This window comes from Chionomys nivalis, chromosome 3 (genome assembly GCF_950005125.1).
Source record: "Chionomys nivalis chromosome 3, mChiNiv1.1, whole genome shotgun sequence".
Lineage (NCBI taxonomy): Eukaryota > Metazoa > Chordata > Mammalia > Rodentia > Cricetidae > Chionomys > Chionomys nivalis.
In genome coordinates, this window is record NC_080088.1 from 111,258,816 (window position 1) to 111,274,529 (window position 15,714).

At 43.8% G+C, this 15,714-nt stretch overlaps 1 protein-coding gene across 6 annotated transcripts in view; it reads left to right on the top strand.

The window, feature by feature from the left end:
* Kdm2b (lysine demethylase 2B) overlaps positions 1–15,714 on the top strand; it is a 128,294-nt gene that overhangs the window by 97,105 nt on the left and 15,475 nt on the right. For all 6 annotated transcript variants that reach the window (XM_057764151.1, XM_057764152.1, XM_057764154.1 and 3 more), the window contains one exon: positions 10,121–10,345. In XM_057764151.1, the coding sequence (XP_057620134.1) occupies positions 10,121–10,345 (225 nt within the window). The remainder of the gene's footprint in view (positions 1–10,120; positions 10,346–15,714) is intronic.

Below are 15,714 nucleotides of genomic sequence, written 5' to 3' on the forward strand. Positions count from 1 at the left end.
AGGTTTGGGTCTGGAGGTCTGGCCCGCCTGTCCCTCGGGCCGCGCTCCCTGCCTGTGGAAAGCTCTCAGGATCATGCTCCATCGTCCCTGCCTCGACTCCTACATAGTTCAGGTCTGCCAAGAGTTTACGGTTGCCATGGCATCAGAACATCTTAGTATCCGATGGTGTCTTAGCGGCTTTGGTCCATCTGGGTTGAGTTCCTGTTAGCTGCTCTGGCCCAGGGTCCTTGACAGGATAAGAAGTCTCCGAGCGATTGTGTTTGCTTCGGTTCCTGGGACAGCGGCTCGCCGCCTTACTGTTGCAGTGCTCTCCAGGGCGGCCCCTAACTTGGAGCAGTTCTTCTGCCTCGGCCTCCCCGAGTTCTGAGTCAGCACAGCCAGCTTGTCTCTGGGCTGAAGAGCACATTTTGAGGTGCTGCCCTTTCTGGGGGAGACTGCTGTTAGGAAGGGGCCTAGTCTTGTAGCCAGGTAGTGTTTCCTCTTTGCATGGCCAAGCTGGGGATAGCCCTTCTGGAGCAGTTAGCAAGAGAAGTTCTCTGCGGGCTTCCATTAGTGCAGGATTTCCCCTTTCATATTTACTAGGCAGACAACATTCTAAGCCGAGGCTTCCAGCAGCCGTGGTTTTCTCACAGTCCTTGCAGAGTTGCTGTCAGCCCAGACACTGTGCATTTTGCAGGTACTTCAGGCTGTGGCTCAGTCCACTTTGCCCTCCTTACCATCACATTTTTTCATCACTTTTGTCCCCACTGGGATTTTTGTTTAATTTTGGTTTTTTAAACAGGGTTTCCTCTGTGTAGCCCTGGCTGGCCTGGAACTTGCTCTGTAGACCAGCCTGGCCTTGAACTTGCAGAGATCTGTCTACTTCTGCCTCCCAAGTGCTGGGAGTCCAGGTGTGTGCCACTACTACCCGGCTTCAAAGGTTTTTTTGTTTTTTGGGTTTTTTTTGGCATCAGCATCTCCTCTTAATATATCCCAGGTTCTTGAACTTTTTATCCTCCTGCTTCAGTCTCCTGAGTACTGAAATTATGCCAATAAACTTGGCATTATAGTTTCTTAAACGGATTTTTTTTTAAAAATAATTATTTATTGTGTGTGATTGTATATGCATATGTTCATATGCCATGACATTCTTGGGTGTGTGTGTGTGTGTAGAGGTCAGAGGACAAACTGGGATTTTTTTTTTTCCTTCTCCCATATGGGCCCTAGGGATCAAGCCCAGGTCACTAGGCTTAGCAAGCACCTTCACTCATTGAGCCATCTTGCTAGCTCTTAAATAGTGAAATTTCAATCTTTTTCTGTTTTTCTCTTCATCTCTCTGCCTCCCCTTCCCATCTTTTCTTTCTTGTCCTCCAATTTTACTGGTAGCCAGGAATGACCTTGAGGTTCCTCTCCGTTCACCTCCCAAATTTTAATTTATAGGAGTGGGCTACTACACCATACCCAGCTCATAGTGAAATTGCAAGGCAGGTCCCTGAACCTATCTGAAGATGTATGGGAAAATTTGACAACTTTGTGATTAGGTGTGTTTTTCTAGGGAAAGTTCTTAGCTTCCTTGGGTTCTCCAGAGGTCCCTTCATCCCCTGGGTGTTTTTATCTTCTTCCTTCTTACCCTCAGTACATAAACAAACCCAGAACCTTCCTTAACGCCTGCAGGTATGATGTGTCCCAGGACTCACAACACTGGTCATACCTTATTTGTATGTGTGGGGGGTGCATGTCCATTATGCTTGAGGAATTTGATGGCAGCTTGGCTGTGTTGTACAGGGGGATAAGGTTGGTGGGAAGCTTAGGCCTGTCCTCTTAACCCAGCTTTGGGAATTGAACTCAGGTTCTTGGACTTAGTGGGCAGGTTCTCTACCATTGAGCTACCCAGTCTTCCCTTTAAAAATTATGTCTGTTCTGTGTGTACATACATATATGGCCATACTTTCCATGTGCAAGGAGTGGGTTCTTTTGGGATCAAACTAAGAATATCAGGCATGGTGGCAGGTGTCTTCAGCCACTAAGCCATCTTGGCCACTTCCTCTACTTTTTTTTTTAAATCTTTTTTTTTTTTTTTTTTTTTTTTTAGATTTATTTACAGTGTTCTGCCTCGATGTAACCTGCATGCCAAGAGAGGGCACCAGATCTCATTACAGATGGTTGTGAGCCACCATGTGGTTGCTGGGAATTGAACTCAGGACCTTTGGAAGAGCAGGCAATGCTCTTAACCTCTGAGCCATCTCTCCAGCCCCTTCCTCTACTTTTATTTCACTTTTCTTTATTATTCCTTTTTCCTTTCCTTTCCTTTTTTTTTTTTTTTTCCCTTTCCAAACAGGGTTTTTCTGTGTAACAGTCCTAGCTGTCCTGGAACTCCCTCTGTAGACCAGGCTAGCCTCAGAACTCAGAGATCGCCTGCCTCTGCCTCCTGAGTGCTGGGATTAAAGGCGTGTACCACCATTGCACAGTTTACTGTTTTCTTTTTACTTTTTGAGACAATCTCACCTAGTTTCTCAGGTTGTCCTTCAACTTACTCTGTTTGATCTTCCTACCTCAGCCTTCCAAGTAGCTGTGAGCCCACCAGACCTGTAAAGCTGTCTTAATTGTAGAAACATTTAGCTACATTTTATTGTGTCTCCTGATTTGACTACCTTTTTTTTTCACCCCCTCCTTTAAGGCAGGGTTTCTCTCTGTAACTCTGGCTGTCTTGGAACTTATTCTAGACTCAGATCAGCTTGCCTCTGCCTCCTGTATGCAGATCAAAGGCGTGCGCCACTACTGCCCACTAAAAAATTTTTTTTATGTGCAATGGTGTTTTGCCTGCATGTATGAGGGTGTCAGGTGCCCTGGAACTGGAGTTACAGACAGTTGTGAACTGCCATGTAGGTACTGGAAATTGAATCCAGGTCCATCTTTCCACTGTAGAAACTCTTGACCATTTGTTTTTTATTTTTTTTCTTTTTCTTTTTTTTTTGTTTTTGGTTTTTCTAGACAGGATTTCTCTGTGGCTTTGGAGCCTGTCCTGGAACTAGCTCTGTAGACCAGGCTGGTCTCGAACTCACAGAGATCTGCCTGCCTCTGCCTCCCAAGTGCTGGGACTAAAGGCGTGCGCCACCACCGCCCGGCCGACCATTTGTTTCTTGAGACTTCCCTGGCTCTTGATGAGAGCAACTTTCTGCTGCTTTTCCTGTCATCCTGGCATTCCTGGAGGGATCAGTCTTGGTTGGGGTCACTTTAATATTTTCAGTTTTAGGATTGCTATCAAAGACTTTTCCTTCTGGCTGCCCTCTCAACCTCACCATCCCTGATGCAATCCCTGGTACAACTTTAGCCCTTACATGATGTTGATTCCTGATGTGTATCTTTGCTTTGGTTTGTTTCCTAGGTCCTGCAAATTGTTTCCTCCACTTCTTTGACTTCCTTGCTCGTCCTGTTGCTCAGGCCAGACAGAAATTCACTCTGCCTGCACTCCTATGTTCTACCCATTACCAGAATCCCGAATTGTCCCCTGCTGTTATCATGTGCTGATTTTGTTCATACCCTCAAATTTTGTCTTGCTTACTTCCCATGAAATCTCATTCCCTATATTATTGCCAGAGCACAGTCCTCTGCCCCTGTGTGTGAAGTCCTATAAGTACAGGGTGTGTTTCTTAACCGTGGCCTAGGAGGCCTTGCAGATTAGGTTCCTTCTACCTCGGAGCTCCTTTCCAGAAGTTTTGCTGAGCTTTTTGTAGTTCTTGAATGTATCATGTACTTTCACATCTCTATTTTTTCCTTCCTTCTGCCTAGACTATCCATTCCCTAACCCCATCCTCAGCACTGTCCTGTGGAGTCCTCTTCTCCCTCTACTGCCGTTGGAATCACATTTGCTTTGGTCTGTGTTGGTCTTTCCGACCTGCCTTTTCTGGAAGATGAGGCATCTCCTCTGGGTTTGCATACCAGAATCCAGGCTTTAGAGTTACTTCCTAGGCTCATAGCTTAGTTTTCTCATTTATCAGCACTGTGACAGTGGGCAGGTTACTTAACTGCACTGTCTAGAGTTTGCTTATTTGTAAATGGACACAATTCCTACTTTATAATAAGCTATTGATACAAATATATTAAAAAGTGACTAGCACTTCAGAGTTAGCTTGTAGTATCATCATGTTAATTTACGTGGTTTCTGTATTTCTCCTTCCAGACTGTAATGTCTTTACGAGTAGGCTACAGAGCTTACTCATCTCAGTAGTTCTAGAATTTAGCATTGAATCTGGTTCATAATTTACAGCCAGAAAACACTTGGGTGGGTGGATGAGTGGGTGAATATGTGAATGAGGGGGTTAATGAATGAATCCCCAGAGCACATGGCAAACTCTTAATGCTAGTGATGCTGAGCATCTTGTCCTTGTTTGTTGGTCATTTGTGTGTTCTATATTTTTTAAGAGATAGCTGTTAAAATTGTTTTGCCTGCACATGTGTCTGTTCACTGTGTACATGCAATGCCCATAGAGGCCAGAAGAGGGCATCAGATTGCCTGAAACTAGAGTTACAGGTGATTAAGTCACTTGTGGGTACAGAGAATTGAACCCAACTCTTGGAAGAGCAGGCAGTGCTCTTAACCACTGAGTTACCTCCCTAGCTCTCTTTTGGCCCAGTTGACATTTTTGTCTTTTATCATTGAGTTGTTAAGAATCCTTTATTCTGTATCTAGCCACCCCCCCTTTTTAAATATTTATTTATTCATTATGTATACAATATTCTGTCTGTGTGTATGTCTGCAGGCCAGAAGAGGGCTCCAGACCTCATTACAGATGGTTGTGAGCCACCATGTGGTTGCTGGGAATTGAACTCAGGACCTTTGGAAGAGCAGGCAATGCTCTTAACCACTGAGCCATCTCTCCAGCCACCCACCCCCCCTTTTTTTTTTGTTTTTTGTTTTTTCGCTGTAACTTTGGAGCCTGTCCTGGAACTAGCTCTTATAGACCAGGCTGGCCTCAGACTCATAGAGATCTGCCTGCCTCTGCCTCCTGAGTGCTGGGGTTAAAGGCGTGCACTACACTACCCATCTATATCCTAGCCCTTTACTGCTTAGATGACATGCAGATATTTTCTAGTTTTTTTTTTCTTGAAATACCTGTGCATTCTTTTAATTCTATGCTTAAGGTTCTGATCCATTTGGAGTTATATTTTGTATGTAGTGTTTGTATATAGTGTGAGGTAGGGTCCTGTCTTCATTCTTTTTTTTTTTTTCCTTTTCTTTTTTTGGGTTTTTTTGTTTTGTTTTTTTGAGACAGGGTTTCTCTGTATGTAGTTTTAGAGCCTGTCCTGGAACTAGGTCTTGTAGATCAGGCTGGCCTCGAACTCCCAGAGATCCGCCTGCCTCTGCCTCCCGAGTGCTGGGATTAAAGGCGTATGCCACCACCGCCCGGCTGTCTTCATTCTTTTGTTTTGTTTTGTTTTTGTTTGTTTGTTTGTTTTTCCAAACAGGGTTTCTCTGTGGCTTTGGAGCCTGTCCTGGAACTAGCTCTTGTAGACCAGGCTGGTCTCGAACTCACAGAGATTCACCTGCCTTTGCCTCCCAAGTGCTGAGATTAAAGGTGTGCACCACCGCCCGGCTGTCTTCATTCATTCTTTTGCTTGTGGATTTCCACTTTTTTCAGCATCATTTGTTGAAAAAACAATTCTTTTCCCCAACTGAATATTTTTGGTGTCCTTGTTGAAAAACATTTGGTTTAAATAAAAAAAAAGAATTCCTTTCTAGACCCTCAGTTCTTTCCCATAATCTGTAGTTCTTGTGCCAGCATTGCACCTTATTATTGACTGCCCTTTTGTAATAAGTTTTGGAACCACAAACTCCAAAACCTTCCACTTTATTGTTGTTTCTTCCTACTTCTTTTCATTCATTCATTCATTCATTCATTCATTTATTTATTTTTGGTTCTGAGGATCAAACTTAAGAGTCTCCTGCATGCTAAGCATACAGCTGAGTTCTCCTTAGCTTTGACTTTGATCATTTAAAAAAAAAAAAAACAAAAAACATTTGTGTGTATGTGTGTCACATAGATGTGCGATTAGTGAGATTCTACCCATGAACTGTCTGGTAGATCAGAGATACTCATTAAATATTTAGAATAGCATAACATTTCCTTTATGGTCGTGGTGGAACACCTTTAATCCCAACACTCAAGAGGAAGAGGCAGGCTGATTGCTACAAGTTTGAGGCCTGCCAGGGCTGCACAGTGAGACATTTCCTTTTAAGGGAGATGCTTTTGAATTGGTCTTGGGGAAAGAACCCTTTAAAGTATATATGTTCTAGTTTTTATAACCTTTTGTTTATTCGATTGGTTGGTTGGTTTGTTTAGAGACAGAGTTTCTTTGTGTAGCCTTGGCTGTCCTGGAACTAGCTCTGTAGACCAGGTTAGCCTTGAACTCATGGTGATCCTGCTTATCCTCCCAGGAGTGCTGGGACTGGACTAAAAGTTTGCACCACTACCACCCAGCTATAAATGCTCCCCCTTTTTTTCTCTCAATGAATTAAAAATGTGGGTCTTGGGCTGATTACATCAACAAGTAGAGCTGGAAATGTAGTTCAGTTTCTAGAGTGCTTACCTAGCATGCACTGAGCCCTAGGCTCCATCCCCAGCCCTGCATTTGCCAGAGATGGTGGTACATGCCTGTAATCTCAGCACTCAAGAGGTGAAGGCAAGAGGATCAGGGGTTTAAAGTCACCCTTGGCTGCCTGATAATTCAGGGACAGCCTGGGAATTTAAATAAAAAGATCAGTAAATGATCTTGAAGCTGACATGCTCCATGTGGTGGAATAATTGATAATGTGGAGTTCAGAGCTGGTGTTGGAAGCTTTGGGGACTACACAGAGGATTGTGAGAAAAGCTTCATGGCAAAATGAGGTGACTTTGGCTAATTCATCTTCCCTTTTTGTCTTCACACTTGTCTAGTATCTGCTCCTGTGGGGGTTTTCTGCTTGGTTCTTCAGAGTTCTAGTTGGATGTTTTGTTTGTTCCTCTTTCTTTTGAGACAGTGCCTCTCTGTATGACCCTGTCTTGGGACTTTCTTTGTAGACTAGCCTGGACTTACTAGAGTGCTGAGGTGAAAGGTATGCACCATTGTGCCTACGTCTAGTTGGCTTTTTAGTTGGGTTTTGTTGTTGTTGTTGTTGTTGTTTTGGTTTGGTTTGATTTTTCAGGACAAACTTTCTCTGTTTAGCAGTCCTGGCTGTCTGGAACTCGCTCCGTAGGCTAGGTTGTCCTCACTCACTGAGATCCACCTGCCTCTGCCTCCTGAGTGCTAAGATTAAAGGTGTGCACCACCACAACGGGTATAGTTGGTTTCCTTTTAACATGCCAGCTGGTAACCATAGCCAAGGCCTTTCTCTAGCTAGATTTACAGAGAGGTCCTGGGAAACAATTTCTTTGAAGGTTTCTGTCATTTGCTCTGTCATTTTCCAGGATGTCTCTGCTAGTTAGGTCTAGGTCGATTCACTTTGTTGAGGTAGGAAATAATGCTTTAGAAAGGGAACGTAAGCCCCTCTGGCCTTTGGCATTCAACATAACTCTGGACTGAATTTCTTTAGTTTAGTTTTGTTTTCATAAAAGAGACCAGTCTATAGAATTTCCTGTAACAAAATAAGCCCTCTTCCTTGGTTTTTCCCTTGGAGTTGGATGGCGTGCTACCTCTCTCTATACCTGACCTGAGGCTCCCAGTGACTCTTGTCATTGCCATGTTTGTCAGAGTTTGATGAGTGAGCTGTGAGGACACTGGCCCCTGGTAGAAGGTAGGTACAGTGTGCTGTAAGGAGAAGACACCCTCTGGGCTCTACTTTTGAGAGCATTGCTGATTTTTAGGTAGCTCTCTTGTTGCTGTTTGGGCAGTTGCTGAGTTTTCAGAACTCAGGCCCATAGTCTCTGTGTGCCATTCTCTGGTTGTGATATACTTACTTGATTGCAGACCTAACTTGGCTTGACATATGCAGTATAAAGGCTGTTGTGTTCCATTAAAGATAATAGAACTGGTCTTAAGTGTGTTTCAGGGAAGCCCAGATTCACTTTAAGGAAAAGGAGGGTCTGTGGAAGCCTCTGCTACTTGAAGGAAGAGTGACTAGTGGGTGGGTAGCCCTCTAGACTGAGGTCCTGCTTATCCTTGTTCCTCCTATCATAGGGGAGATGAGGGTACATGGGCCAGAAACCCTGTGAGAGCAAATTAGTGTTCAGAGTAGATAGGGTGGGAGTGTCACAGACCTTTTCTCTTAGCAGTTGAGCCTGTAGAGGCATGACAACTACCTTGAATGTTACAGACTGCTAGGAGAGTATGCTTGAGAGAAGATCGTAACTAATGATGTGGCTGTGTTCATGGAGAAAGGTAGTCTTTTCTTTCTAATGTGGGCGGGCACCCTAGAAAGCCCCTGAGGTCAGAGGTCCCTGGAAGCTGGCAAACTGCACAGTAACGACTCTGCAGGCCTGTGGATTAGGATATTAGCAAACTATCAAAGTTTACTGAGAATAAACAGTTGCCTAAAAAGTGACTTTAAACAGGTGGCAGTTAAGCTAGTGCCCTCCCTAGCAGAGGGACTGAACTTGTCCCGGTAAACTCATGCTCCAAAAGGCTTTAGGCCAGTCATTCTCAATGTTCTAATGCTGTGACCCTTTAGTATAGTTCCTCATGTTGTGGTGACCCCCAACCATAAAATTATTGTTGTAGCTACTTCATAACTAATTCTGTTACTGTTATGGATCATAATGTAAAAATCTATATTTTCCGATGTTCTTAGGCAACCCTTGTGAAAGGGTTGTTCGGCCCCCAGGTTAGAACCACTGCTTTAGACAGTACTCTCTTCCATGATGTCCTTCCTGTCTCAGAGCCTTGGTGCACAGTGGCCCCAGTAGTTGTCATTTTTCCCCCCTTCGGAGACAGGGTTTCTCTGTAGCTTTGGAGCCTGTCCTGGAACTAGCTCTTGTAGACCAGGCTGGCCTTGAACTCAGAGAGATCTGCCTGTCTCTGCCTTCCAAGTGCTGGGATTAAAGGTGTGTGCCACCACTGCCCAGCAAACTTTTCTACATAGGCCTTTAATGTTTTTTTTTTGTTGTTGTTGTTGTTGTTTTTTTTTTTTTTTTTTTTTTTTTTTTTTTTTTTTTTTTTTTTTTGAGACAGGGCTTCTCCCAGTAGTTGTCTTGTCGGGTCCACCATGCATCCTAGATTTGCAGGAGGCTCTAGGGTTGGGGACTAGAGGCAAGAACTATAGCTGTTGAGTGGTGCTTTATTTTTATTTGATCTATTTTTCCCAGTCAAAAGGAAGAATACACTTGAAGCCCAGTTAGGAAAGGCCTCTGAAGTTATAGGGTCCTCTTCAGGGTGCTTCCCAATTCTCCTTGCGTGTCTGGGTGGCAGGGAATCTATATAATGGCCATATAGTGTTGCATGGGATCCCTGTGATGTCAGCTCTTCTGTGCCTTGTCTCAGAGCTTGAGATAAACACTCTCATGAGTGCTGGACCCCTGAGCTTCCCCAAAAGTGAATTGGTCCTATGTAATGTATTTCTGATGTTCTGGTGTTCTGGCACAGGTATCAGAAGCAGACAGTGGCCTGGTGTGCCCCCTTTCTCAGGAAGTGTCACTTAACTGTGGGCAGGAGCATGTCAGAGCAGTCATCAGGGTCTAAAAGGTCTGAGGCCAGGGCGGCTGCCAGCACAGCTGGGATGTTTTCTATAGTAGTTAAGTTACCCTAAAGCTGTGCTAGTAGAGGGCTTAAAACTATAGGCTTCATAGTTTTGGAGAACAGAAGTCCAAGATCAAATTTTCTCCAGAGGTTCAAGTTGAGGATCTTTCCTTGCTTCTGGCATCTGATGTTGGTCTGTAGTCTTTGGATGCCAGTCAGGCGGCACTTTCCATATGTCTCCATATGTGTTCCTACTGTACATGTCTGCCTATGTCCAGGTTTCCCCCTTTCAAAAAGTTACCTGTCATAAAATTTGAGCTTACTTGACTTGCTTTCCTTTGATCTAGTTGTCCTGAATCCCATCTCTGCACTACCAAGATTGCCAACTTAAGCATCTCTTGCTTGGGTATACGACTCAACCTGAAGCTCTCTCCTAGGTGCTTGACTATTCCTGGAGCCTCCCATTTCATTTGTTCCATCTATTCTCCACCAGAACCGGGTGGTGGGTCGGCCTAAGGGCAAGTTGGGCCCAGCCTCAGCGGTGAAGTTGGCTGCCAACCGAACAACAGCAGGAGCTCGCAGGCGCCGGACGCGATGCCGCAAGTGCGAGGCCTGCCTGCGGACGGAGTGCGGAGAGTGTCACTTTTGCAAGGACATGAAGAAATTCGGAGGCCCTGGGCGCATGAAGCAGAGCTGCATCATGCGGCAGTGCATCGCGGTGAGTGCATGGGATGCATGGGTAGGGGCTCTTCTAGCAGGATGCTGGACTTCCCTGTGTAGTGACGAGGCTAGCAGGCTTGCTTTTCGTCCCACCTGGCTCCCACACGGCTAGCCTAGCCCCGGAAATAATAACATGGAAACTGTATTCTTTTAAACACTGCCTGGCTCATTAGTTTCAGCCTCTTATTGGCTAATTCTCACATCTTGCTTTAACCCATATTTAGTAATCTGTGTAACACCACAAGGTGGTGGCTTACCGGGAAAGATTCAGCATGTCTGACCTGGTGGCTGACTCGATGGCGTCTGACCTCACTTCCCTTCTTCCTTTATAGAAGGAGCTGCGGGCAGGCCTGCTTTTTGTCCTGCCCGGCTCCCCGCATGGCTAGCTTAACACCCGAAATAACAACACACAAACTGTATTCATTTAAACACTGCCTGACCCATTATCTCTAACCTCTTACTGGCTAACTCTCACATCTTGATTAACCCATTTCTAATAATCTGTGTAGCACCCCGAGGTGGTGGCTTACCGGGAAAGATTCAGCATGTCTGACCTGGCGTATGGCTCCATGGCATCTGTCTCACTGCCTTCTTCCTCCCAGCATTCTGTTCTGTCTACTCTGCCCACCTAATTTTCTACACTATTAAAAGGCCAAGGCAGTCTCTTTATTCACCAATGAAAGTAACACATAGACAGAAGACCCTCCTCAATCATCTCTGCTTCCTGCTTGCTGGTCTGTCTTGCCCTAAAGGCGCTCCTTGTGGGATATAAGGGGTTTTAGGTGATGCTCTTCTCAGCTACCCTTGTTTGTACCCGGGTAGCCTTGCCGTGTGTCAGGCTCCTGTTTGTCAACTGGTGGTCTGTAACTCTTCTTCCCTTCTTGAAATGGCTGAGTACTTTATTAAAGAGGTCTGGGGAGCCTGTCTTGACATGAATCCTGTTGCCAGCGTTTATGGTACAGTTGCTATGATTCTGGTCCTTTCTTTCCTATCCTTTCTTTGTTGTTAGAAGTTTGGATGGGAGGTCAGTTTTGTCCTAGAGGGAGAGGAATGAGACATGGCATGGGGGATCTGGGCCCATGGAGAACTTGGCCAGCCTCTCATACACCTTACACTTCTTTGGCAACCTGACACAGTCCTAGAGTTCAATTTTAGTTCCCTCCACCACACACTCTCAGAATTTGCCTTCCCTGAGCGCCGCTCCCTGGGGGCCTAGTGGTCTTCCTCCCGCCCCATTAAAAAGCTAGCTTAGCTGGAGTAACCAGATTCCTCAACCCTGGTGAACTGGTCTAAGTCCAGTATGGTATTAGGTTAGTGAGCTTTTTCTCCCTGAATGCTGTTGCTCCCACTCCCAGGCCCTGGGCACCTTCCCCTTTTCCCTACGCTCATACTGGCATATGAGCACACTTCCTAAAAACCACAACATTTTCAGTTTTTAAGAGTTGCAACACTGTAGATAGCATGTGTATGTGAATGTGGACAGTGTCATTTTATGAGTAGTTTATTTTACTTAGCATAATATGCTCAAAGATACAGTTGTCACACATGACAGAATTGTTTTAATTTAAAAGTTTTGTATGTTTGAGCCAGGTGGTGGTGGCACACGTAGCACAAAGAAGCTGAGAGGCAGGTGGATCTCTGAGTTTGAGGACAGCCTGGTTTATAGAGTGAGTTCTAGGACAGGCTCCAAAGCTTCACAGAGAAACCCTGTCTTGACCTCATTCCCCCCCTCAAAAAAAAAGAAAAGAAAATTTGTTTTGTTTTTTTTTGTTTTTTTTTTTTTCTTTTTTTCTCCAGTTCTGACAGATTAAGAAAAGAAAATTTGTATGTCTGTTTATTGTGCCGTGTGTTGCTTTGTAACTCTACTGGCATCAAATTCTGACAATCCTCTTGCACCAGCCTCCCACATGCTTGGATGGGTGTGTACCACCACACCTGGCTCAGAAATTTGTTAATGTTGAGTAATATTGGATTTATGCATGATTATATTAGATGTATATCATACCTTTTTCGATTTTTCTTTTCTGAGTGTGGCTATATGAGTTGTTTCTACCTCTTGCCTCTTGTGAATAACATTGCAATAAACATGAATACTTTGAACACCTTTTCTGTCCTCTGGGCAGAAGTGGAACTGTTGGATCATAATTCTGTTTTTATTCTTTGAGTAATTTCCACAGTGGTGATACAATTTCACATAGCACGAGAAGTACAGAGATTCCATTTCTCTACATCTTAGGCCATATTATTTTCTTGATTTAATAGTATTTCCCTAATAATGATTGATGTTGAACACCTTTTTAATTTTTTTAATTTATTTATTATGTATACAATATCCTGTATTGTATACAATATTCTGTCTGTGTGTGTGCCTGCATGCCAGAAGAGGGCATCAGAACCCATTACAGATGGTTGTGAGCCACCATGTGGTTGCTGGGAATTGAACTCAGGGCCCCTGGAAGAGCAGGCAATGCTCTTAACCTCTGAGCCATCTCTCCAGCCCCCTGTTGAACACCTTTTTATATACACATTAGCCATTTTTTAATATTTATTTATTTATTTATTTTGTATACAATATTCTGTCTGTATGCCTGAAGGCCAGAAGAGGGCACCCCGTTACAGATGGTTGTGAGCTACCATGTGGTTGCTGGGACTTGAACTCAGCAGGACCTTTGGAAAAGCAGGCAATGCTCTTAATGTCTGAGCCATCTCTCCAGCCCCACATTAGCCATTTGTATATCTTCTTTCAAGGCCTTTTTTTTTTTTTTTTTTTTTTTTTTTGGTTTTTTCGAGACAGGGTTTCTCTGTGGTTTTGGAGCTTGTCCTGGAACTAGCTCTTGTAGACCAGGCTGGTCTCAAACTCACAGAGGTCCGCCTGCCTCTGCCTCCCGAGTGCTGGGATTACCTTTGTCCATCTTTAAGTTATTTTTTTGGTTTTTGGTCTTTTCATGAGTTGTAGAAGTTCTTTATATATTCTGCATATTATTCCTCAAAATCAAATGCAAGTTCTTTTGTTGTTGTTTGTTTTAGATTTATTTACTTTTGTCTTATATGCATGACTCTTGCCAGCATGTATATACACCATATGCATGCATTGTGTAGTGTTTTACCTGTGTGTATGTGTGTGTCTGTGCACCACTGTATATGCCTGATGAAAGAAGTATCAGGTCCCCTGGGACTGGAGTTACAGGCTGTTGTGAACCACCAAATAAACAGGTGCCAGGAACTGAACCTGTATCATACCTTTAATTAATCTTAGCACTCAGGAGACAGGCAGATCTTTTGAGTTCCAGGCCAGCCAGGTCTATGTAGAGTTCCAGTCCAGTCAGAACTATATAGAGACACCCTTCTTAGGGGGTGTGGGGAGGAAGCCTTTGTGAAATAACAGAAGGTTATGGAATGAGGAGATGTTGGCCGCCTTGTTATTTGGGCGGGAAAAAAAACAGCTCACTGAAACCCAAGGAAATGTTGTGTTCCAACATTATCTGAAGCAGCAAAGGCTGATTTTTGGAGGACAAGAAAAGGCAGAAAGGACCCTGATGAGGTGAACAAGGTCAGGGAAACTGCACAGGAAACTGTCAACCTTGGAGGGGGTTAGGGCATCATCTAAAACAAGGAGTTCAGCCATGTATGTCATCAGTAGACTAGAGGATGTCTTGGTGGAAACAACCCATGGAAGCAAAAGGAAGGTCTGAGGGTAAAGACTGATTCTGAGGCACCAGAGGTGAAGCGACTTAGAGATTCTTGCATGGAGATGAGCTTGGGAAGCAACAATGTCTGTGAGAAGCCGCGTAGAGACAGGGAGGAGGTAGACTTTATACATCAAGAGAAGAAGGGCTGGAAAAGGGGGCACGCATATGGATCACAAGCAGTTAAAGGGGAAAGGTTAGAGGAAGGCTAACCCTCAGAGGTTTGAGGCAGGAGAATTGACAAATGTGTGAAGCCAGCCTGTTCTGAATACAGCAGTTGCCAAATCAGTCTGGACTACAGAATGCAGTGTCTTTGGGGGGGAAATGTTTAGCTAATTTAAGAAGCTATGTGGGGATAGAGAAATCGAGCAGAGTCTCTACTAACAAGACTGTAAGGAGGCACCTTGTCAGGCATCTGCAGAGATAAGGCACATCACATTGGTTTCCTGTATCTTTCTACTTGTGCAAAGGTGGGTCACTTCCAGTTGTGCCAAGGTCTAGGTGACATTGTTCTCAAAACCAGCAGTTTCCACAGACTCCTTAAAATTGTGGATTGTTTTGTTTGATTTTAAGATAAGGTCTCTCTGTGTAACATTGAATGGGCTCAAACTCATTGCAACTCACCTGACTCTGTTTCTGCCTCTGAGTTCTGGGAATAAAGGTGTTGTGTCACCATTCCCAGCCTCACAAAGACTTTCTAATTTATCTATGGAATGTATATTTCCCAGCTTATATTGAGGTAAGGACCTCAAATAAATTGAAGCAGTTTAATTAAAACTGGTGGTACTAGCCTGGTGGAGGCGGCCCACGCCTTTAATCCAGCATTCAGGAGGCACAGGCAGGCAAATCTCTGTGAGTTCCAGGACAGCCAGGGCAACACAGAGAAACCCTGTCTCTAAAGCCAAACCAAAACAAGAAAATGATGGTACTTCCCCTGTGTACTAGGCATTAATTAGCACAAGAAAACTGAAGATCTGTTTGCCTTGGCCCCTGATCTCACTGTGTATCATCATGTATAATAGCAATTCTCAAATCATATGATCTTAAGAAATTATAAAGACCCCAGAAAACTATTGTTTATCTGCTATTTGTTTACTAGTATTATATTGGAAAATACAATTGCGAAATAATAAATGTTTTAAGTTCATTTTAAATTAAGCATATTCACAAATGACATGTTTTTATGAGAGCTAATTCTATTTTCAAAAATAAAAATAATTAGGGGAAAGAATGACACTATTACATGTTTCTATATATCTCTTGTATCTGGCTCATTGTGGCTTTTATTTTCATATCTGCTTCTTCTATATACCACCTGTTATTTTCTTTTGGGTGGAGGATTAAGAAAATTCAGCCTCCAACAGATAGTTGAACAAGGGAGGAACATAACTTCAAGCCTTCAGAATCCCATAGGTGGGGCTGGAGAGATGGCTCAGAGGTTAAGATCATTGCCTGTTCTTCCAAAGGTCCTGAGTTCAATTCCCAGCAACCACATGGTGGCTCACAACCATCTGTAATGGGGTCTGGTGCTTTCTTCTGGCCTGCAGGCATACACACAGACAGAATATTGTATACATAATAAATAAATAAAAAAAAAAAAAAACAGAATCCCATAGGTGGCACCTTTTATTTATTGTTTAGTTTGTTTATTGTTTTTTTGAGACAGGGTTTCTTTGTATAG